At 46.7% G+C, this 22,860-nt stretch overlaps 1 protein-coding gene and 1 long non-coding RNA gene across 8 annotated transcripts in view; one reads left to right on the top strand and one right to left on the bottom strand.

Moving 5' to 3' along the window:
• LOC142817761 (uncharacterized) overlaps nt 1-22,860 on the bottom strand; it is a 190,104-nt gene that overhangs the window by 108,643 nt on the left and 58,601 nt on the right. The window lies entirely within an intron of this gene.
• Nucleotides 1-22,860, top strand: part of LOC119174637 (cell adhesion molecule Dscam1) — a 42,050-nt gene that overhangs the window by 8,194 nt on the left and 10,996 nt on the right. For 3 of the 6 annotated variants that reach the window (XM_075895340.1, XM_075895343.1, XM_075895342.1), the window contains exons 5-10: nt 8,781-8,928; nt 9,942-10,090; nt 12,106-12,237; nt 16,403-16,567; nt 17,076-17,146; nt 18,204-18,444. In XM_075895340.1, the coding sequence (XP_075751455.1) occupies nt 8,781-8,928; nt 9,942-10,090; nt 12,106-12,237; nt 16,403-16,567; nt 17,076-17,146; nt 18,204-18,444 (906 nt within the window). Of the gene's footprint in view, nt 1-854; nt 1,140-1,705; nt 1,826-2,479; nt 2,648-3,104; nt 3,914-4,851; nt 5,131-6,024; nt 6,145-7,415; nt 7,581-8,780; nt 8,929-9,941; nt 10,091-12,105; nt 12,238-16,402; nt 16,568-17,075; nt 17,147-18,203; nt 18,445-22,860 lie in introns of those variants that run through there. The other 3 variants (XM_075895344.1, XM_037425625.2, XM_075895341.1) reach the window with 2 other exon arrangements.

The raw sequence follows: 22,860 nt of genomic DNA, 5'->3' as shown, positions 1-22,860 counted from the left end.
AAAACTGCAATAACGATAACAGTAGTGAATAAGGACAGGCTACAAAAACCATTTTACAAAACTACAGCCATGACAAAAACTCAAACATTTAATAATCCTCGAAGTAGTCTCCATAACGAAGTCGTCAAAGTCACAGCAAGTGAGAAGTCCCTGAATGCAGAAACCAGAATTTAGTTTTCGCGTGCACCTGTTACTACTTGCTAACTGTCGATCGTATAACGCTCGTTAATGCTTCGTAACTGTTCGCCAACATTTGCTTGCTTTCGCTGTGTTTGTCTAGCATTCTCGGGGCACAGCATCAGCAGTCAGAACTTTGCACACACACTACAGTTCCTCTCAAATAAATTCATTGTACTGTTTTTTTAGCGTTTCGATAACAGATCCCATGCTAGAAATCACATCTATACTTTATTATAGCAAAACAATAACTAAACAGAAGGTCGTATTGACTTACAGTTTTGAATATCTAATCTGAGAAACATCAGGTGCTGATACATAAAGAAAGAAACGGCCTGGAAAAACCAACACATTCATCAGCAACTTGCAAAAAGTGTCTAAGCTTCTATCGCACAATTACTTTTCGTTGGGCAAATAGTACGTAGTAATGTACTTAAATGAATAAATGGATGGGTGGATGGAAAGTAAATAAATAAGTGAACTAATTAGTTGTGCATTATGTACTAATTAATTAACCCTGCACGAACCGTGAGTACACGGAGGCATCTAGGAACCAAAAAAATCGCAAAGGACGCTTGCCACGCATTCAAACACTCCGAAAGAAAACAAAGCTATCGCAAAGCGAACAGATAACTACAGTTTGCGAAGAAACACTAACAATGTCTCGTCCGTTCCAGACGTGGCTCCAGCAATACAGCAAATAATCGCCTCCACCAAGGTGAACGCCGGCGAAAAGGCGACCGCGGCGTGCCTACTGAAGCGAGGTTCCGAGCCCGTGACGTTTCAGTGGCTGAGAAGCAGCGTAGACGCGTCGCTGTTGCCCCACGTGAGGGTGATGCGCTTCGAGGACACACTGCTGCTGGTCGTGGACCCCGCCAGCGCCGAGTCCTCGGGAGACTACGCCTGCGCAGCGAGAAACGCGTTCGGAAGCGACGTCCAGACGGTGCACATCGAGGTGTCAGGTTGGTCCCTGAACAGAACACTTCCTTTTCAAATGTGAGGGCGATGACAAGTCTCACGACATCAATCGCCACTCTTCGGGAGTGATTGAAAGACACCGATTCGATTAATGTACATCGCAATATAAACCAAGATGAAATCAGAGAAGCACGGGCTTGAATTTTTATTCCTTGGTGAACGAAGCAATTCTTACTTGTTTCGCTAACACTCTGTCGGTTATGAGAGCATGGTGTAAAAGGAGACAGAAACGGGACGAGATAAGGTCAGATGCGAAAAGCGGAGAGGCTAACTGCGATTTAGTTTGCTATCCTGTACTGGCGAAGGACCGAGGGGAGATGGAAAGGTAACAAAGATAAGAACAAGATAACCGATGGATAAACGCGCTAGTTCAAACAAACTTCGCCGACCCCTTTGTCACCTTCTGGAGGGAAAATCACAAACCAGCCCCTTTGTACTTTACGGCGGCATAGAAAACCACTTTCCGAAACTTGATGTGATAACGGTCTTAAAGCTTTACATATTGTAAAATGCGAGACAACATTTTTTCTATTTTATTTTTTTTCTTCAGTTCCACCGGCATGGAAGAAAGTTCCCGGGGACACTGAAGTCCGGGAGGGCTACAACAGGAGCTTCCAGTGCATCGCGTTCGGCTCCCCAAAGCCAAATGTCACGTGGTCCAAAAAGGAAGGTGCGTACTTCCTTCCGGTTCACTGCTACTTCCAACAGATAGTCATTTTAAAACAAATTTTTTACGCTGTAGAAAAATTTGAGCTAACCATCTTTCAAAATTCACTGAAGCCAAAGTACATAACATGGTATTCGAAAACTGCCGAGGAAAACAGTGAGTTTCAGTTTCACAGCGCGCGAACACGAAAATTAGTTTGAACACTCGCGCGCCTATTGCATGGATCACTCGGGAGGAAACAGCCTGAAAGAACAGCTTAACAAAATATCGGTTCGAAGGCTTCTCGTAAACGTTGCCCAAGAGAAAACCTCTGTCACCAGAACAAGGTCCAAAAGAACGGCGGGAATGGGAGGATGGAAGCAAGCTTACGATGAGAAATTCGAAAATAGGGGATTGGTGCTAGAGCCGAAGTTTTGGGACAAGCCGACTTGTCTTTTTCGTGGCTGCAACTCCCTGTTTTCGAATTTTTCATAGAACAAGATCCGTGTGATCTATAGGCCGTCGCATAGACTGGAATGTTTTTCAGAGAGGAGAGTGGGGGGCCGCACCTGTAAAAAGCCTTAAAGAACCCTTATTTTCACTCATTATTCTTGATAAAACACTCCCTTCATCCAATTTAATTGGCCCTATGGACTGACGCATCTTTCTCTCTCGCAGAATCACGCGATGGCTGGACGAAAATGAGGGCGGATTCCAGGGTTTCGTTCGAAGGTTCGACCATGACCATCGCGGACATCCAGCTTTCTGACACTGGCACGTATTCCTGCGTCGCAAGTAACGGCGTTGGACCGGGAATCACGGCTACATTCCGACTCCACGTCAACGGTATGGCAGAAAAATCGAAAGGCTGCGCCGACGCATACCGTAACCGCGCTCCATACAACCAGTATTCTTACTAAAGCAGATACAACATACCGATTACCAGGCCCATTTCTAACGGTACACGAACAAACTATTGACGATGGCGGCTTTCTGTACACAAGTTATGCGGCGCGTTAGGCACTTGGTTCCTGGTATCTCGACGCTCTCACAACGCACGTCACGTACTATTGGTACATGGTGTTCTCGTCAACGTAACACATAAACATCACAACCATCTGAGCGACAACGTTACTTCGAACGTGGCGTTACGCTTCATCAGTACATGTTCTAATGTGGCGTCTTGTGTTTGTTTGTTGTTTTTTCACCACCTGAGTTATATATATATATATATATATATATATATATATATATATATATATATATATATTTGCATAAGATTAGTCTTATCTGAGATACTCGCTCTAACAGACAAACTCACTCAAGTACTGACACAATGAAACGGCAAACGGAGGCCCAACTTCGAATACCCCACAACGGCGCTTCACCAACCAACGAAGACATTTCGCTGTGCAATGCGAGGACGGTATGAGAAACGCTATCAGTGTGGACGGTGAGATCGCCAACTAGCACCACTATAGGCCTGCACAAACGCTGCGAAGTTAGCAATTTTACATACGTACTCCAGTGCGGTCAAATCCGGGCAAATTGACATTTGCGCCGCCTGACGCTTAGTACGAGAACACAATGGTGTTGCTACCAGCAGCACCAAATTTTACTGCGATCAAAAAGGCACACTTTAACGCGAGACCGCACCACGGAAATGACTGCTGTGTATAGTGTAACCTTTGGACTCGACATGTTTCACACAAAGCAGTTTGTAACTCTACGATCCCAGCGTGAACGCGTGTGTTGCTGGCAACTTTAACGCATCCGCGAACCCAGAGCTCTGCGTATATCAAAGGATATTATACTTTTCCCTCGATGTGTGGCGCCTCTTGTACCGCTCGGACAGCACCCTGTACACTCGACGCCTGACGGAGCTCCCTGAAATCCACACTTTCTGCAGAACCAAACATGTTTCACGTCCCATCTGCGCTTATGCGGCAAGAAACTACTTGAACAGCCCAGATAAGTCGAGATAAGCATTTCGAACAAACATGCTGGCGAACGCACAAGCTCCGAGACGGACGAATGGCCCAATCTTGCTCCAAATAATAGCGACCCTTCATTTTATCATCCACCGCGGTGCCGGCCAAGCAGCCTCGAAAGGTGAGTCCACTTTCCCGCATAACATTGCTGCTTTATCACTTAGGTCTCTTGCGCGTGTTTGATGACTATTATTTAACGAAACCAAACAGCGACCAAGGCATTTCCCAGTGCATGCGGTAGAGTTGTGTACAGGTGAACGTACATGATGCCTATAAGTTATTCCGCTGACATTTAAGGCGGCCAATGCACTTCCCGCAGGAATTCCCAAGCGAGGGTACTCCTTCACGAAAATCGTTTCTCGTACGTGTTGCAGACTTGGCAGTAGCTATCTTGGGAAGAAATGGAATTTTCGAGGTCTCATTTCTTTGACACTACCTTAATGAAAACGGCGCGATAATGAAGCCATGTAACGTATTGGCATCGCTAACTGTACTGTTTTAAGTGTTCTTATGTTTGTGACACAGATGTGAAAAAAATGGGCGAAAAAACAACTTGCCATTGGCAGGGAACGAACCTGTGACCTTCAGGTATCTAAACTTTACACATATTTGCCGGCAATGTATACGAACTATTTCGAACTCCCGTAGAACCTACCAGTGCACACCAAATAGAATATGGAGCTAGTTTTAAAATTTCATTGTAGAAATAAGATGAGCAAACTGTGCCACACAAAAGAGGAAACATACATGTTTTTTTTTTATAGTTGGTTTTCCTTCCGATGAACATGGGATAGCACGCATTTTTTTTTTTTCAAGATAGTTGCCCTGTGTTTTGTACACTGCCTGAAATGCATTCAATATGAGAATAACACATTCGTCTGTAACGAGCATGTGTAGTTAGTCACAACCAAAATGGTGACCCCGACGCTCAAGCAAATTAACGCACTAAAAAAGCGGTATGCTGCGAAATCACCAGCTAGCCTGAATGTCACGTCATACTCCAAACACAGCATTTAGGTGATTTACTCTAGCAAAATACTCGTCACACCTCTGTTCCAGATGCACCAGTGGTGACGCCGTTCAGCTTTCCGACAGACCTTTCTGAAGGGTCTTCAGCGCAAGTATTTTGTGCTATTTCGAAGGGCACGCTCCCAGTGTACTTCACATGGTTCAAGGATGGGCAGACCGTCAGTGAAGACAACGTCAAAGTCACCACCTCGGAGAGGTTCTCCGTGCTTCAGGTCTTGCAAGTCTCCACTACGGACGTGGGAAACTACACCTGCTTTGCGAAGAACCTGCAGGGCAGCGACAGCTACTCAGTCAAGCTAGAGGTCAGAGGTGAGCACAGCAACTAGGAATCACCGCTTGCAGATAAAAGTGCTGTTAATTTACGAACAATGTGGCAGACTAGGATCTTGTACAGTGCCCAGCCAGATGGTAGTTAGACACTACCACAAAAAAAAAAAAACGTGACTATTGAGCAAATCGCGAATGAAAAGTGATGCTAACTGCCAACCGCTGGTGAAAAGAAATAATTTACAGACTAAACTTGCTTGTAGGAGCAAAGTGATTGTACACAACCATTCAAATATACAAATCGAGATTTAGCACCGTTATATTGCGGGAAAATCTGTATATGAATCGATTGATTGTCCTAATGTTTAAGGCAAAGCCCGTCGGTTATCCGCAAGCTCCTATCGTCCGTATCAACAGTAGTGGAATAACGGTGAAACCGTTGGCAGGTGCTTATGCATTTACCCTCCAAGATTTTACAAAGATGAAAGCAAGCTTTCAAGTAACTGTGCAAGCAAAACTACACCCCTTCAGAAAAAAAAAACATTCTCCGACCCCACTCTCAAATTGTGCACAACCTGGTTAACATATTTGCTATTTGACTTCCTCTCTCAACTCCTATCCCTTTCCCCACTGTTGAGTAACATACAACTTTTTCTAGACCGGTTAACCATCCTGCTTTTCCTCTCTCTCCTGTCCATTACTTCCTTCAACCAGTTATACAAGAACTACCTTTTCAAACAAAGTTTTGTTTAAAAGCAGAGAAGAGCTGTGTATGTGTGTGTGTGTGTGTGTGTGTGTGTGTGTGTGTGTGTGTGTGGTGGTGGGGGGGGGGGGGTCCGTATTCTCATTACGTGGCAATTGCTACCGACGCCCTGTTTATTAAAGGTTTGCGAATAACCAATGTCACACCAGTGTATATACGCTTTCCTACTACAGCGCCCCCACGATGGCTGCGGGTGCCCTCTGACGTTTCGACTTTGCTCGGAAGCGAGGCCAAACTGTCCTGCCCTGTCGCCGGCTACCCGACTCCCAAAGTGACCTGGAGCAAGGTGACAGGTAGGTACGCGAGAAGACTGGTCGAGCCTGTACTCTCACCGGCTATCCCGTATTCAAAGCGACACTCCATTCATTAGCGCCCCGCGGGTGTTCCACGGGCACTGTCGCCCTACTTTATTATCGTTTGATACGAGTCCTTGGCTCTCGGTTAGTGAAGTCCCGGTAATGCTACATCGCGAAGCTGACCTCAATGTAAGGCGGCATCAATTATAAGTCGACCTGCACGTTTCGAACGGTCACAAAGTTTGTCCTCGAATGCAAAAACAGGACACATAAAAAAAGGCAAATCGTACGTGCTAGCGACGTTCCGATCTAGACAAGCCCTAGGCTCGACGCACGGAACATGCTTTACATTGCACTGACACAATGTGCACTTGCTGCCACTTTGTCAGCGTCCAGCCACAAGCACGATTTGCATAAAAAAAGAGAAACAGAAACTCTCGCTGCTACGTGCACGTACAACGCGTGTGTATGGCGTACCATTACAGGAAACTACAGTACTGTGCGACTGTGGCGACAGCTATTGATGTGATGTCCAAAGTACAAACATTGCCGTTAGCTTTGGCGGTATACCGCATTACAGTTATGGCAGTTCCAACGACATCTAACGTCTGTAATCCGATCTAGAAGTGCCGCAACTATGTTCTTACGGTAATGAGAACAATAAGGTAATGAGAGCAAAACAAGGAAACACAGACGCTAAGTAATGACACGAGGGCGTTTAGCACGACTTTGATGACATTCCTCTATCCATCACGTCAATATATTTTTGTTTGTTCTTTATTTCATAGTTGTTTAAATTTATCACATTTTTTTAGTTATACATGCTCTTATCTGGCTATTATGTATTTTACTCTGCACTATTCATATGTTTTCACTTGTCAATTGACTGTTTTTCTTTGCTGGTGGCCACACGTCATACATTACGTTGGCCTGCTGACTAGTCAATCCGCCTCTGCAGAGCTATTTCGCTGTTGTCCTGCATCAAGCTTTATGTATATGGTTGTATTCATTTGATTCAAATAGCCGCAAGTAGCAATAACCACAATGCGAAGCAATACCGCGCCATGCGACAACTTTTACTGACCCTCAGTTGCACGTCTATACACACAAACTCAAAACCGGACAGCACAGTAATTCAGTTTATATACACCGACAGCTACAGAGGAAAGTGTTCGCGGCCAACTATGCGGGCTCGATGTTATCGCAAGCGTGCTCTACAGCAAACTCGCCACGAACTGAGCAGTGTCGACCGCGCTTTTCAATTACAGATGGAAACCGGGCACGGCTGGAAGCGAGCCAATCTGTGACGCTCGATCCGGGCGGCGTCCTCGTGCTGCACAGCGTGCAGCCTGGAGACCGCGGGGTGTACCTGTGCGAGGCCGACAACGGAGTCGGGGAGCCCATCGCGAACAGAGTCAGGCTCGCGCTCAACGGTAAGGCGCCGGTGACGGATCGCCCGTCGCTCGCGGGGCACCGAGACGACGATCGCAAGAACGACGCTCATTACGACGGAAACGACAATAAACGAGGCCTTTTACGCGCTTCGCTTTGCCCTGCTTCTTCTTGTTGGTCTTCGGATCTTGCGCAAGCATTCACTGATCACGCGTCGAAGGTGTCGTCAAGGAAGCTCGACCTTGCGTTGTTTGAGCGGCTGCGCGCGGGGCGGTTGTTTGTGAAGGCTAATGCGCAGTTTAGTAGGTTGATGAAAACCTCCGGCAAGTACGATTGTTTTCGATTTACAACTAATGATTCAATCGCCACCAGGATATCCAGCTAGATTGCTTCGCTCAATTTGGCTAAGAAATCTTCAGCGTTCCCTTTTACCCTTGCTTTAGTGGATGCGAAAAAACACTGCGTTTTTGCCAACGCCGCTACCACTAGAGCGAAGAACAATTATGTTGCTACACAAGCAGAGTAATTCAGCACAAGAAAAAAAAGTCTGCCCTTGCGGGATACTGAAGAATAGCAGGCGCCAACCATCTTATTTTGCTGTATCGATGTACTGATGAGCCCTCACCCCCCCCCCCCCCCCTTCCATCTACGAAAGCTTTCTGTGCCAAACATGGTCTCGCACTGCGTCCAGTACCGCAGGCATGGCAACCTTTGTGCGCCTCACAATTTTTTGCACTGCCTGTGTAATCGGTCCACCCTATGGAGAACAAATGTCATTCAATGACGTCATCACGTGGCGCCACACATTTTAAATATCTCCAACGTCATCAATCATAACACCATCCGGTGACGTCATCGCATGATTTTTTTGCGTCGCTCTTCTTGACACCTGCGTTCAACTTACACGTTTGATGAGTGATCTAAAGTTTTCGCATTTAAGAAATCGAAACAATAGGAAAAGGAGACGAATGTTAGCTGCCGTACCGGTATGTATAGATAAAGATGCGGAGAAAGAAGGCAAGTATTCATGGACGACTTATCAAACCACTTTCTTTTTTTCAGGTAACCAACAGGCGCTACAGAATTACCATTGAAGAAAAAAGCAAACTGACATTTTCTTAACGTGGCCAGACGTATATTCACGAGTGTATACGGCTAAATTTCCGTTCATTCCTGTAGCGACAATCTTGAGAATGCGGTAATAACAGGTGGCGCCATCTCGCTGTCCCTTTCACGCGCAGTGCCCGCGAGATTCGAAGAGAAGTCGACCGTGGTGACGGCGAGACGGACCGAGGTGACCCGGATGAAGTGCCAGGCCACGGGTGACCAGCCTCTCTCCATCGCCTGGTCAAAGGGCAGCGTCAAGCTGGACAAGAGAACGAGCGCCCGGTAATGACGCCCGAAATCCTCACACTTTTCACAAATACAAGTGAATTCACCGACGCTCGGTATAATCATTCGTTCTTAAATCTTTTCACCAGAAACATTACGGCACGACTTTCATAAGGAGATCAATTTCGAAATATCCTACTATAAAACACAAGCAATCATCGACTGTTTTGTTGTTCCCCTCTTTTAGCATCAAGTCTTCCTTTTTAGCATCATGTTTTAGCACCAGCTCTTCTTTTAGCATCCTATATTGGAATCAAAGTTCTCGTCTTTTAGCATCATGAGGTGCAGTTACAATTCTCAACTGCCTGTGTGACGTATAAACCGGTTCTTAGCCATCACGTTTCACGCGACAATTTGTATAGGCATTATTGTGCAGTGTGATAAAGAGCCGTTAACACACGACCACAGATTTTTTTTTTTAGAAAACTGTCTTTTCAATCCTTCCTCTCGCTTTCAGTAATAATAATAAGTAGGGTTTCACGTCCCAAAAGCACCATATGATTATCAAAGACACCGTAGAGGAGGGCTCCGAAAATTTTGACCCCCTGGGGTACTTTAACGTGCACCCGAATCTGAGCACACGGGCCTACAGCATTTCCGCCTCCACAGAAAATGCAGCCGCGGCAGCCGGAATTCGGTCCCGCGACATGCGGGTCAGCAGCTTTAGTTTCCCTTTCGCTTAGTTCAGCAGCCTTAGTTTCCTTTTCGCTTAGTTCAGCAGCCTTAGTTTCCCTTTCGCTTAGTTCTGCAGCCTTAGTTTCCCTTTCGCTTAGTTCAGCAGCCTTAGTTTCCCTTAGTTTCCCTTTCTCAGAGCAGCAAAACAGAACCATCTCTTGCGGCAAACCTTACTATACCTTCCCTACTTATTCGCTATCTCTCGCTAAGATCTCAGCAGTTAAGTTAGCTACTATAATTCACGTAAAAAAGTGGCATGCGCGGTGTTTTCACAACCACGCAATCATCAAAAACAACGGCAATAAGTGTCGCAACGTTACGCCGCAATCGCGCAGGTACGAGGTGTTCGAAACCTTGACTCCCGACGGTCTCATCTCGGAGCTTGTTATCCGGGACACGGACCGCAGCGACGGCGCCCTCTACACCTGCCACACGCAAAACAAGTACGGCAAGGACGACCGCAAGGTCAAGCTCATCGTTCAAGGTACGTGTGCTCACATGCTTTCTAGTGATGATTGATTGATTGATTCGTGGGCTTTAACGTCCCAAAAGCACCATTTGATCATGAGAGACGCCGTAGTGGAAGGTGACCACCTGGTGTTCTTTAACGTGCACCCAAATCTGAGCACACGGGCCTACAGCATTTCCGCCTCCATCGGAAATGCAGCCGCCGCAGCCGGGAATCGAACCCGCGACCTGCGGGTCAGCAGCCGAGTACCTTAGCCACTAGACCACCGCGGCGGGGCATGCTTTCTAGTGGACTTCATACGAAAATATTTGACGCAAGCTCACACAATGTAAACTTGGGGGCGTGCCCATTTGGCGCTAAAACGGCCCTCGCATTTAAAGTAGTTTAGATTTTTTTAATTTAACGGGCGTAGACAAGGTGTATCCCCTTCAGAATACTTATTTTTGGCACACATATGAAAACGATCCTTGTTCAAAAAGATGTGCCCAAACAGAAGTCAGGACAGGGAGAAGTCAGTGTTGTCCTAGCTTTTTTTTTTTCGTGCATCTGTTTCTGCACCCGGTATTTTAACAGGAATCCCTACTAAATAGCACAGCGTCCTACTACTAAAATATGATTTAAAACTATATATCCATTTGTTCCGTTTGTAACGAGCTTGTTGTGCAAGAATTATAGGTAAATATACATTTATCACGAACTGGTTCAACAGGGCGACCAACTTTATCGGGAAAACGCAATATGCACGTGACTAGCAGACATGTTTACTGGTGCGTGAATGAAACGTACATTGACAACAGCGCCGGACCCTCTATTAAGGAAACAGTTACCAATATCTCAACGAACTGTATACAAAAACCGATAACAACAATGTCAGACATCGACCATAAAGAGAAAAAAACTTCAATAAGAGTCCTTCCACCAGCAGGTCCTGACACAGTTTTGACAAGCTGCAGCATTAACATACTCGACAAGATCCATGTTGCTTATCCTTGCCAAAGCTTTATATGAAGAGCAGCCCACATTTCCACAACAGCATGACTGAGAACTGAATGTAAAATTCGCTTATGAGCCAGGAGTGAAAAATTGTATCCGCTTAGAGAGCAACAATTATTCAGGGCCATCACACAAGTGTTAATGCATCAATTCTTCTCCTCCTTTAAAGATCTTACGCCTTCAACATCATTTACAAAGCAGGCCGAAAATCCCTGCTGCGTTCGCTTCGGGGTGCTGTGTCATCTTGCTCTGGCACCGAGTAGCCTTCCTCGTCAACAATCAAAATTCTGCAAACGGAATACCTTTCCATTATGGTATACCACTCTAATTATTCACATCTTTCAATATATCTGACGTTCCTTTATGCAAACGAACGCTTTTACAAGCACTTCGAATAGCTTCTTCATGAACGCTGCCATTCATAACAATTACCAACTGCATAAACTTATTCCAATGGAGATATGGTCGTCTTTGTCAGGTCAAGTTCTAATCAGGCTTTCGGCTCAGCTGAAAAATCAGTAATAAAATAGCTCAGCTGGCACTTCGAAATTGATTGATTGATTGATTGATTGATTGATTGATTTATTGATTGATTGATTGATTGTCATCCCGAGCCCCAGCTACTGGGTAATCTGCTCATAAATCGATAGTTACTTTTGCCACAGCTTACGCCATCGCTATCTCATAGTCTCAGGGCAGCGCGCAGCTTCGCGCGAACGCTGTACATGGCTTTATGTCCATGTCATTAAATTCCCCATTGGTGAAGTTTCTCTACAAGTGGCCTAATTTGTTGAAGTCACGCTTCGAATTGCATCTATTACTCCTAATGCACTGAAAGACACTTCTATTGAACCTTCAATAGTAAATTTGGCATCAAACACCTGACCAGGTGGGAACACAAAATAGACCAGACAGGAGTTCATCATGCGTTACTGCACGTACGTGCCGTTTTGCTAAACGTTTACTATTCATGCTGAAGATGCCCCAACTGGCTCAAAAGCGACAACTATTATCATTGCGCCTCTCTCGGTTCCCAGAGGTACCGGGTCCTCCACAGGATGTGCGCCTCAAGGACGTCTGGAGCCGGTCGGCCAGCGTGTCCTGGTCGCCATCGTACAGTGGCAACAGCCCGATCTCAAAGTACATTGTCCAGTACTGGCGAGACCACGGTACGTGACATCAGCGACGACACGGGCAGTGTCACCAAATCTTCGGACTCACTGCTGACAGTGACTTTCCAGATACACAGTTTCCAAGCCTAATATTCATCTAAAATGCTAAAAAAAACATGCCCAGTGCTTAGGCACTGCCACCTGTAGTTCAATCACACTCTCTTTTTTGGAGAGTCATCGGCCACAGTTCATCCCAGTCAGAAATCTTGAAGCACATTCGTTCACCATGTACACGTCACTTAAAATATTCAAAAAATAAATCTATCCAGATTCTCAATACAAGAGACATCGGGTCACTCAAGCAATCTAAACTGCACAATGGTGTGTTGCGATCACAGAAGCCATAGAGAAATATAGCACAGAAAAGTAAACCGCATAATCATATCTACTCAGTTCGAGCGTAGGCCTAAACGAAAACGTTTTCATTAACATGCACACTGCGACGGCATCGTTCGGAGTGTCTGGTCTTTTTTAGCCACGGTTGCATAGAGACATGATGTTGGACATCACGTCACGTAAAGTTTTTGTTTCCTTGACAACCAAGGGCTCCGGTACCTTCAAGCTCACATTTGATCTGTCAAAAACACCTGTAGGCTATGCTGTTAGGCTGCGCCCTCCCAAGACCGAAAGTTCACATTCCAATAGCAAGAACTGCATTACCAAAGAAGAAAGAATGCAAACGTTTGCCTAATGGTAATTATGTATCAAAAAAGAAAGCAACTCCATTTAAGTAAATCTATTAGGACTATCTACTGCTGGTATGGAACGTAAATGTACGAAATTTAACTGTATACTACCGAGTTTTTTTTTTTTTACAAGTGTGGCGCATCCTTACCTATAACCTCTAGTAGATTACCTTACATAAGAGAAGAGTTGGCCGTATACATACATAAATGCACCAATAAGCAAAATATTAGCAGCCTTCGTCGCGCTAAGAAAACATTCGTGAAAATAAACACCAACACAGCTTTAAAACTTTATGCTACACTCATCATTTTTTTATGTCCCCCGAGATAAGCACGCGGGGAGGGAGGGGTTGGGGCATCTTTCCCTTTTCTGCTGCTCCCGACAAGCAGTCTCTTCAAAAAATGTTTGCCAGGCTACGACGACGGCAACGATAACCTCTACGCTAAATCAGAGCGGATAAGGTCTACAATCACCTCGCCCTCGTCGTGGCCTTTGAAGGAGACGCTCTCCAGAGCGCCAGACCTTTCCCACACATGGCTGAAGGGGGGCAACATCCATTGTCGCCAGTACAGCAGCCACCACGCCGGCAGTTTCACGTGGTATGAACGTAAACACCACGGGAAAAAGAAAAAAGAAACGCTGGCACCGTTATTTTTCGTTCACGTGAACACAAACCACACACAGAGAGATCGACTCTTCGTCGTCGTCGCCTTTGCTGCTTCGCCGCATGCCACACATGTGTCCAAAGATAGTCGCCCCCTCCAGTTTATTTCTTCTGGTGTACAGAGATTCAGGGGTGGGTTGGTGAAGGGAACAGGGGGGGGGGGGAACTCCTCGGAGGTATCACCCCTTATCGACACGACCACCGCAGGCCATACCGGACGATAAAAAGACGTTTAGATTGTTCCTAGCGCCTTCGCTTTCGGCGATCCTAGGCTTCCATGGCAAAGTGCGCGGGAAAGGGGGGTGAATAAATAAAGGCCCTGAGAGAAGAAGCGACAGAACCAGAAGCGCGCCGAAGTATCGCGGAACAGACCGCACCCTTTGTCGGCAGTGTCTCTGCTGCACACTCCTTCCTCCCCCCCCCCCCCCCCCTCCGGAGTGGTCGGAAATAATCGCGGTCCTAGCCGCTCGCCACCTCGTTCGGGTGCTCGTATAAACCGAGACAGTCAGTGACCCCGCTTCCGCCTCGGTTCCGGCAGTGTTGGCTTCGCTTTGAGAATAAGTTTAACGGGTCTACGCACGTGGAGGGCGCCACATAAAATTAAACCTTTGTCCAAATGCACAGGCGTGGGCAGACGCAAGGTTAACAGATGCAGCCGTGGCACAACGTGGAGAGCTTTCTGTGTGGCTGCGGAAGGCTGGTGCACCTACACCCGTTTCGAAGCGCTAAAGCCTTCAATTTCGAACACGCAGATTGCCGAAGAGTCGGAGAATCAACCCTTATACTCTGGTTTATCATCATCATCATCATCATCAGCCTGTCTACGTCCACTGCAGGACAAAGGCCTCTCCCATGTTCCGCCAGTTAACCCGGTCCTGTGCTTGCTGTTGCCAATTTATACCCGCAAACTTCTTAATCTCATCTGCCCACCTAACCTTCTGTCTCCCCCTACCCCGCTTCCCTTCTCTGGGAATCCAGTTGGTGACCCTTAATGACCAGCGGTTATCCTCTCTACGTGCTACATGCCCGGCCCATGCCCATTTCCTCTTCTTTATTTCAACTAAGATATCCTTAACTCCCGTTTGTCCCCTAATCCACTCTGCTCTCTTCTTGTCTCTTAAGGTTACACCTACCATTTTTCTTTCCATTGCTCGCTGCGTCGTCCTCAGTTTAAGTTGAACCCTCTTTGTGAGTCTCCAGGTTTCTGCTCCGTAGCTAAGTACCGGCAAGATACAGCTGTTATATACCTTCCTCTTGAGGGACAGTGGCAATCTACTTGTCATAATTTGAGAGTGCCTGCCGAATGTGCTCCACCCCATTCTTATTCTTCTAGTTACTTCAATCTCGTGGTTAGACTCTGGTTTATACTCGCCTTTAAATCATCTTCTGCGGTATCGAAACATTCGCGAGTATTACACGTACCCGCGCAGCACAGTATGTGCAGTGACTCATTGTACTACACCACAGTCGCCTATCATCATACCTCTCTCTTTGTCTCCCATTTTTACATTACCTAACGTGAGGAATTAGAGGGCTAGAAACTTTCTCTCCGGGCCAAACTCGCCACCTTTCTCTTCGTTAAACATAAACATTACCTTCTTCTATAACTCCGAATTCGGTATACCAGTTGAAGGTCCACAACTATAATCCGCATTGGGGTGTAAGCGAGGTTCAGACGGTACAAAAACTAGCCCAGGAAGAAGTTATCTAGGAGTTCATCTACACGTTTCGGTCATTAACGGGCACGATTCGTGTATTCCTTAACAACTAACACGACACCGCTGCACAAAGTACGATTTATGAACAGGGCACACTAAGTGCTGCACTGGCCTCACTTGAGCTGGACAATTTTCCTCAAACAATAGCAACATCACTCCATGCTTAGAAAAGCCAAAAGCGGCGTCACCGATCATCAGGACACAAGATCACGCTGTAAAAACGGATATGCGGGTGGACGTATGACTGCACACTTCAACGCGTTTTTTTTTTTAACTTTGACCACACATAGCACTCATATTGTACATTCAATCCTTATCTCGCTTTACCCTTCCACTCCCCTTCCGCCAGCGCAGGGTAGCAAACCGCATACAGCGATTTAATTAACCTTCCTTTCTTTGCCTATACTATTCATCCCACCGAGGTATCTCGCTTTTTTTAGAATAACGTGTTATTGGCCACGTACGACCATGGATTCTTATAGAAGTAAACTGGGCCGGAGCTACCAGCACTGCTCAAAAACTGTCCCAGATTAATCTGGTCCCAGTCGCACATCAGCCCCCTCTCAGCTGACACCTCTCGCTTATCGAAAGTATGGTAGACTCGACTCCGCCCGACACTGTACACTTTGAATATTTTTCTTCATTAACAGACGTTATTATTATCTCCTTAAATACGAAGTGGCAGCTCATGTCACGCCAAGCTGAGTATGTCAACCTTTCCTATCAACACCCTCTAAGCATCATCGGTGTCGCTGAACAATATATCAAACCTTAAAAACGTACATGTTGGTCCAAACATTTACGCCTTATGACTGTGTTTTTTCTTATGGCTTCACAACACCAATACTGTAATCTGTTTGTTCTTCAGCTATACGTTTCAAAGACTCACCATCGGCTTACCGCACTAAAGGAATGAAGCACTGCACACCAAGCCTGCCACAACGTTTCGAAATGAATAATTAAACAGTATCCCATTACCGATTCTAGCTTGAATATGAAGTTCCATAGTGAGTGCTTAAGGTCTATCTTGTATGCTCCGGTATCATGTTGCATTGCTTATTGTGAATGGCATCGCTTATGTTGGCGTTCACAGGCACCGCGCACAGGTTGCACGAACTGGAGGTGATCGGCTCGTTGACGTACACCATGGTGCGCGACCTGCTTCCAGGCACCGCCTACGTCCTCAACCTCGTCGCCGAGAACGCCATCGGCCGCGGCGAACCATCAAGAACCGTCGTCTTCCACACCGGCGAAGAAGGTACAATCATGACACGCGTAGCCGGCGTCGACCAACAGACAGCCTTAGTTTCGTCAATGTGAGTCGGGTCAATAGATGCCGTGCGAGCTGCTCGCAGTTGTTAATTACGAGTGTAATTATTGACGCTGCAAGTATGCCACTACACAAGACGCTAGACTGTGGGAATTGTTCTACCGCCCGTGGTAGCTTGACGGCGAATGTGTAGCGCGCTGTTCGAGGACGCACGTTCTATTCCCGTCAATATAGCTGCCAAGAACGAATAAACGCGCAGTAAACAAAAAAATGCACACTTATATTTGGCGCACGTTAACGAATACCAGAAGTTCAAAATAAATCCCAAGTTATCCCATTGCGGCGTGCCTAATAGCAGTGTCGAGGTCGTGACACGCGAACCACCGGAACTTACTTATTTTTGCATAAATATAGTCTGAGTAATCACCGGAACTCCACACTGTTTCGTACGTTATCACTCATGCAATTTTTTTCCGTGCACCATTTTCTTGCGCAGAGCCGGAAGCAGCTCCTGTCGATATCCTTGTGGAGATGAAAGGACCCTCGACTGTGTACATATCTTGGAAGGCAAGCACCGTTTCGTCACTTCATGCTTTCGCGCTTTCATGTCTACCACTTTCCAAGAATGAGCAGGCAACGCGTCCTAGAATAATGACATCGCTTTGAGCTCTTGGCTACTCTCACTCCTAACCGGGATTACGACGAGCGTCGAGAACAAAAGTTGCCATCCTTCCTCCCAATCTCTCCGCAGCATTACAGACCACACCATGCAACGAATGAGCTGTAGTAGACACCACTGCTTATATTACGAGCTAAAAACGTGGAATGTGAAAACCGTGACCCGATGAAGCAAAGATGCAGGCACATAAACGCGCAGATGCATCCGATGACTACCAGTTCACTGCAGCCACTCCTAGTGCGCCTAACCTGTTTCCGCCGGCGGGGTATAAAATTATCCATATGCACCAGTGTAACGCAAGGATACATTCTGTCCAATGGCATTCTTTTCTCACAATCCGCCGTTAATGTGCCGTGATAACGTACGCAGTCTGCCATTCGGACCACTCGCGAACCGAGAAAGGACATTGTACTGGAATAGTATCGTCGTGCTGTATACGGATCACACCTTATGCCCGTAACGTCGTTACTGCATCATGCCCCCTTGCGTGCAAGGATAACTTATTAGCATAGTTTAATTTGGCTCATCAAACACGAAAAGTGGTGACCGTCCGTGTCCGCGACAAGTGATACAAAAATAATCACGGGATGACGCCACTGTGTGACGTCATCATAACGTCACACTTGTGATGACGTCACAAGTGTGACATGAACAGTTTGTGACGTCACATGTGTCATGTGATGATGACGCGTGTTCTCATCATCACATGACATCAGCGTTTGGTGATCCCGCCGGCACTGCCAGACCAAGTTCAGTGCACGAAACTTTTGTAAGGGAAGTGGGCAGCCAATACCATCGGGTGAGAGAGAAAAAAATAATAGCTCTCACCTTCGAGTACTCTTAAGCAAATGCACAAGGAACCATGTGACATTCAGAAAGCTGACGCTCTCGCAAAGAAAGATTGACTGCGTCTAAAAGAGTACCGCCTGGCTACAATGTGCGCAGGCGCCACCGAGGGAGCACTGGAACGGTCACCTGCTGGGCTACTACATCGGCTACCGGCCCAGGGACACGGAGTCGCAGTTCTCGTACCGGCGCGTGGAGGCATCGGCGAACAACGCCAGCCACGAGTACCTGCTCGGAGGACTGCAGCGAGGCACCGAGTACACGCTCGTGCTCAAGGCGTACAACGGCGCCGGGTCCGGACCGGCCTCGCAGGAGAAGACTGTGCGCACCATGGACGGAGGTGAGATGCGCAGTACGCACGCATGTCAACACTGTGTCGCACCATAGGTACACTGCAGACACCAGTGCTCCTGGGTCCTCACACTGGCGTTGCGTTCTACCACTACACCGTCCGCGATACCGTGCACGTACAACGCCGTGCGCGACACCGTACATGAAAACGTTTAGTGCAAGACACCGGGCGTGACACCGTCCACGATACCGTTCACTATACTGCCCCCGATACTGCCTACGATACCGCTTACGATACTGCTTACGATACCGCTTACGATACCGCTTACGATACCACCTACGATGCTGCCTACGATACAGTCCCTTTCAAGTAAGCCAAACCAACCCACAAGCTGGAAATTTCTGCTTCAACGATACCAACAAGACGAAGAACGACTGGGCGTAGTTCCTCTACGGAGCTCTTTTATCTGTACTCATAAGGAGCACGATCCCCGATAACCCATCAGCTTGATGAAGCAGCAAGAAAAACGAAATACGCAAACCAACAAACATTAGGAACTTAAACATCACAACATAACGAAAATGAAATAGCAAGAAGGAAGAAAGTTTGGCGCTACAAGCGCTGCAGCCAATGCTTTAAAAAGAGAAACGTATAAAAGGACGCTAGAAAGAAATAATGAATCGGCTTACACTGATAAATTGTATTCTATGACTCTAATGTCGTTAATTGTACTATCATAGGTTTATCATTACAGGAAAAATTAATTTTTAAGTTTCATTATTAAATATCGCACCCAAATATGCACGCGTGATGTCGATCAAAGTGTAATGCTCGTGTTAGGACACCATTGGCTCTCAAAAAATTTCTCAAACTTGGCATGTTAATTCTCGTACTTTATTTTCACCAATTATGAACTACGCAGGCCCTAGTGGACACCACTAAAATGTGACGCCACGGTGAATGGTGCGGAAACTTCAAGATGGCAAACTTCATAGTTTCTTTTTGAACGTTTTCACACTTAAGAGGCGTTTTCTCGCCGCAAGCATGGTGTTATTGGTATCATGAAAGAGTGATTTACTGATACGAGAAAAATCACTTTGCTCTTTAATGTCCCTTTACATTGAGGCACTGCCTACGCCCAATCTCAGCTCTTGATTGGACCGAGCATACAATAAAAAGTAAACACAAAAGCAGATCAGCACACATACTTGCCAAAAGAAAATTAATCCTTTAAAAAATGCTAGTAGGCACACGCGAGCGAAAACTATGCCATGTAGAACCGAACACCAGCGTTTCATTTATAACATCTCAGAATGCTTCATCTATAATGACATCAGGCTCCTTTACCGTGTCTTACCCTTATCTCTCTTTTATATTTCAATCCACTTTCTGATATGTATCCTTTCTCACTTGCTTTTCAATTTACCGTGATCGCAAGCTCGAATCAAATCTTCCCTCCCGTATAAGCACAGCTATGAATCACGTAACCGACATCCGCTAGCCTACCCAAGCGCGACGTCTGCAATTATCACGCATGTATATTATTTCGCGAATTCAAATGAATGTCTTTTTTTTACCTTTTTTATGCCGCGTTTATGTCCTACTACGTGGCCTCTTCGCAGTTGCAATCGAAACGAGCTTGTTAATGTGCGCAGAAAATCTTTTTTTTTGCGTTCCTTATTTAATAGGTACGAGGATAGTGTTATGTCCCCATATATGCGGTGACTTGCGCGCTCTCAACCAACCACACCCATGCGCTCGATAAAACCGAGGGTTTGTACATATGAGCCACGTGTACATATGAGTCACATGTACATATGAGCCACATTCACTGCCGCCACGCTCAGTTTCCATTTTATGCATGCGCTTCATTTTTCCCTTTATGGCAACATCCCCTGCAGTGAGGTTCACAACTGCTGAAACATTCCCGCAGATATACAGCCACGCTTAGCGTGGCTTAAACGAACCTGTCAGCGTATGGCTCTCGACTTGAGCCCAACCATTAATCACACACTTAGCGCCCCACTGCATTCAGCTAACAATATCTCATATTACAAAAGTTCAGTGTGTCACTTTAAGCATTGCCAAAATGCGATCTTAGAACCATGATATAAGACGCAGGTGTGTGTGTGTGCGCGTGCGTGCGTGCGTGCGTGTGCGTGCGTGTGTGTGTGTGTGTGTGTGTGTGTGTGTGTGTGTGTGTGTGTGTGTGTGTGTGTGTGTGTTTATTCAAAAGTAGCATTCCACTTGTAACACATCATTACTCGCCTAAACATATCGCCACAGCATGGGCCGACGCTCACGCAATAAGACCACTCTGCTGTTCTGAAAACAATGGCTTTTAATTATTTATCTGGACCCAGTAGGGCAGATAAATTTGACTGAAAAGATTGCCGTTTACTAATTAATATGTGGGATTTAACGTCCCAAAACCACCCTATGATATATGAGAGACGCAGTAGTGGAGGGCTCCGGAAATTTCGACCAGCTGGGGTTCTTTAACGTGCGCCCAAATCTAAGCACAATGGCCTACAGCATTTTCGCCTGCCTCAGAAATGCAGGCGCCGCAGCCGGGTTTCGATACCGCGACCTGCGGGTCCGCAGCCGAGTATCTTAGCCACTAGACCACCGCGGCGGGGCTTAATATATTGTCTATATCCGAGGCATATAGCAGACAATTCACAGATATTGTTCCCGCACATAAGCAGACGTTAACAGGGCCGCAAAAGTCGATGACAGCTCGAAACACATGTTAGGAAAAAACGATATGTCGCATACAAGCATATATAACGGACCTACTGATCAAACCACCAGGCTGACGCTTCGCAAAGAACTCTGCAAAAGTTAAAGCTCGTAATGAGGTCAACCTATAGTCACGTATTGCACTGCGTTCCTCACCGCGTGGCGCACGTACGAAAACACGCTACCTTGTTTTCGTTTCCGCTAACCCCACAGGAGCACGTAAGCGCGCAGCACGAGACTTCGCCTCCACAACCGGCTCTCAGCCTCCGCACTCATCCGGCCCGTTATCTTCAAGCAACGACTGCGTACGTGACGCAGAGCTGCGCCAGTACACAGCAGCGCACGTGCAAAACAAAAAAAAACAATAAAGAGGCCTCGCGCAAGCTGTGTTCGCGCGCTAGATGCAAATATATCCCCGTCCGGCCGCCCCACTACCGGCCTCCGCAGTGTAGTACAGCGCGGTGGCTCCGTGCAAACAAGCCAAGTGGCTAGCGCGAGTTAAAGAAAAGAAGAAAGAAAGGCGCGATGAAAACCGAAGGAAAAAATGACGCGACCGGGCGACCGGGAACGGGAGCCGATCGCGGAGAAAGTTAAGAATACTACGAGAAGCGATGAAGGAGATGAGAAGAAGGAGGCCTTTTCCTCCAAGCGTTGCTCGTCCGCCTGGCGTTCCTGCCCGGGAGACCGGACGCCGACGAAACGGTGGGAAAAGCATGCGCGTGCGCGCGTGTACGACGCAAACAGACGGTGCCCTCTAGTACCTATCGCTTTCGTAGTTGTTGATTGCCGATGCGGACATGCCACTCATTGCCGGAACCACCACAAGCGTCGCCACCGCCGACGTCGCTTCGTTCGAGACGGCGTGCGCGATGCGGCGGATCCGCGAGTCGAGGGAACGGACAAGCGGATACAGTTTGCTTCGGCGTAGAAGATGTAATTATTTCTTTTGCCTCCGCCCCTTCTCACGCCGTCTCGCGTCGTCATCGTGCTTGGACGTGAACGTGAAGGACGGACTGAAGCCTTAAAGCAAGCAACATGACAACGAGATGACGCGGCATGAATCATACGAGCGCAGCTCGCTTTTTTTTTCTTTTTTTTCTCTTGCTGTCCTCTTAAACCTTCAGTCACGTCGTATACAAACGTGCCCAAAGAGCCACGTTAGTGACACCAACAAGGCCACACGAAAAATACTGAAGTGAGTGGAGCTAAGGTGCAAGCCAATACATATTGAAATCATGTATAGTCGATGTCGAAGCCCTACCCCCTCCCCCCCCCCACCAAGCCCCTTCGCCCACTATAAGCGAACAAAACGAAAGAATAAAAGACATTGTAGTAAGGGTAACCACGGAACTTATAACCTATGATGTCACAGCCTTTCTCGCACAACACGCACAAAATCAGCGACGAACCAACACTGTAACATTTGCCAACACAGTAAATCGTTCCACGGCCCTACTGGTTTAACGTGTACGGAGAAGAAAGAAGCTGAAATGCTTGTATGGGTGTACAAAAATATCCAGGGTAGCAATTTCTTCGTGATAAAAAAAAAGTACCAATTCAGGAACACCCTGCACTGGCACAGAAGCACGTATGTTAGGCTATGATAAAGTGTACTGTCGATGTTTACTAGATGTACGATGAAAACGTACTTTACAGAGTGCAAAATAAAAACGATGCAAAACAAGCGCCAGCGCCTACACCTCCCTTTTTTATTTTTTAATC

Source organism: Rhipicephalus microplus, chromosome 5, assembly GCF_043290135.1.
Source record: "Rhipicephalus microplus isolate Deutch F79 chromosome 5, USDA_Rmic, whole genome shotgun sequence".
Classification (NCBI taxonomy): domain Eukaryota; kingdom Metazoa; phylum Arthropoda; class Arachnida; order Ixodida; family Ixodidae; genus Rhipicephalus; species Rhipicephalus microplus.
The sequence above is the reverse complement of the archived record's forward strand: the minus strand, read 5'-3'. Positions and strand labels throughout refer to the sequence as shown.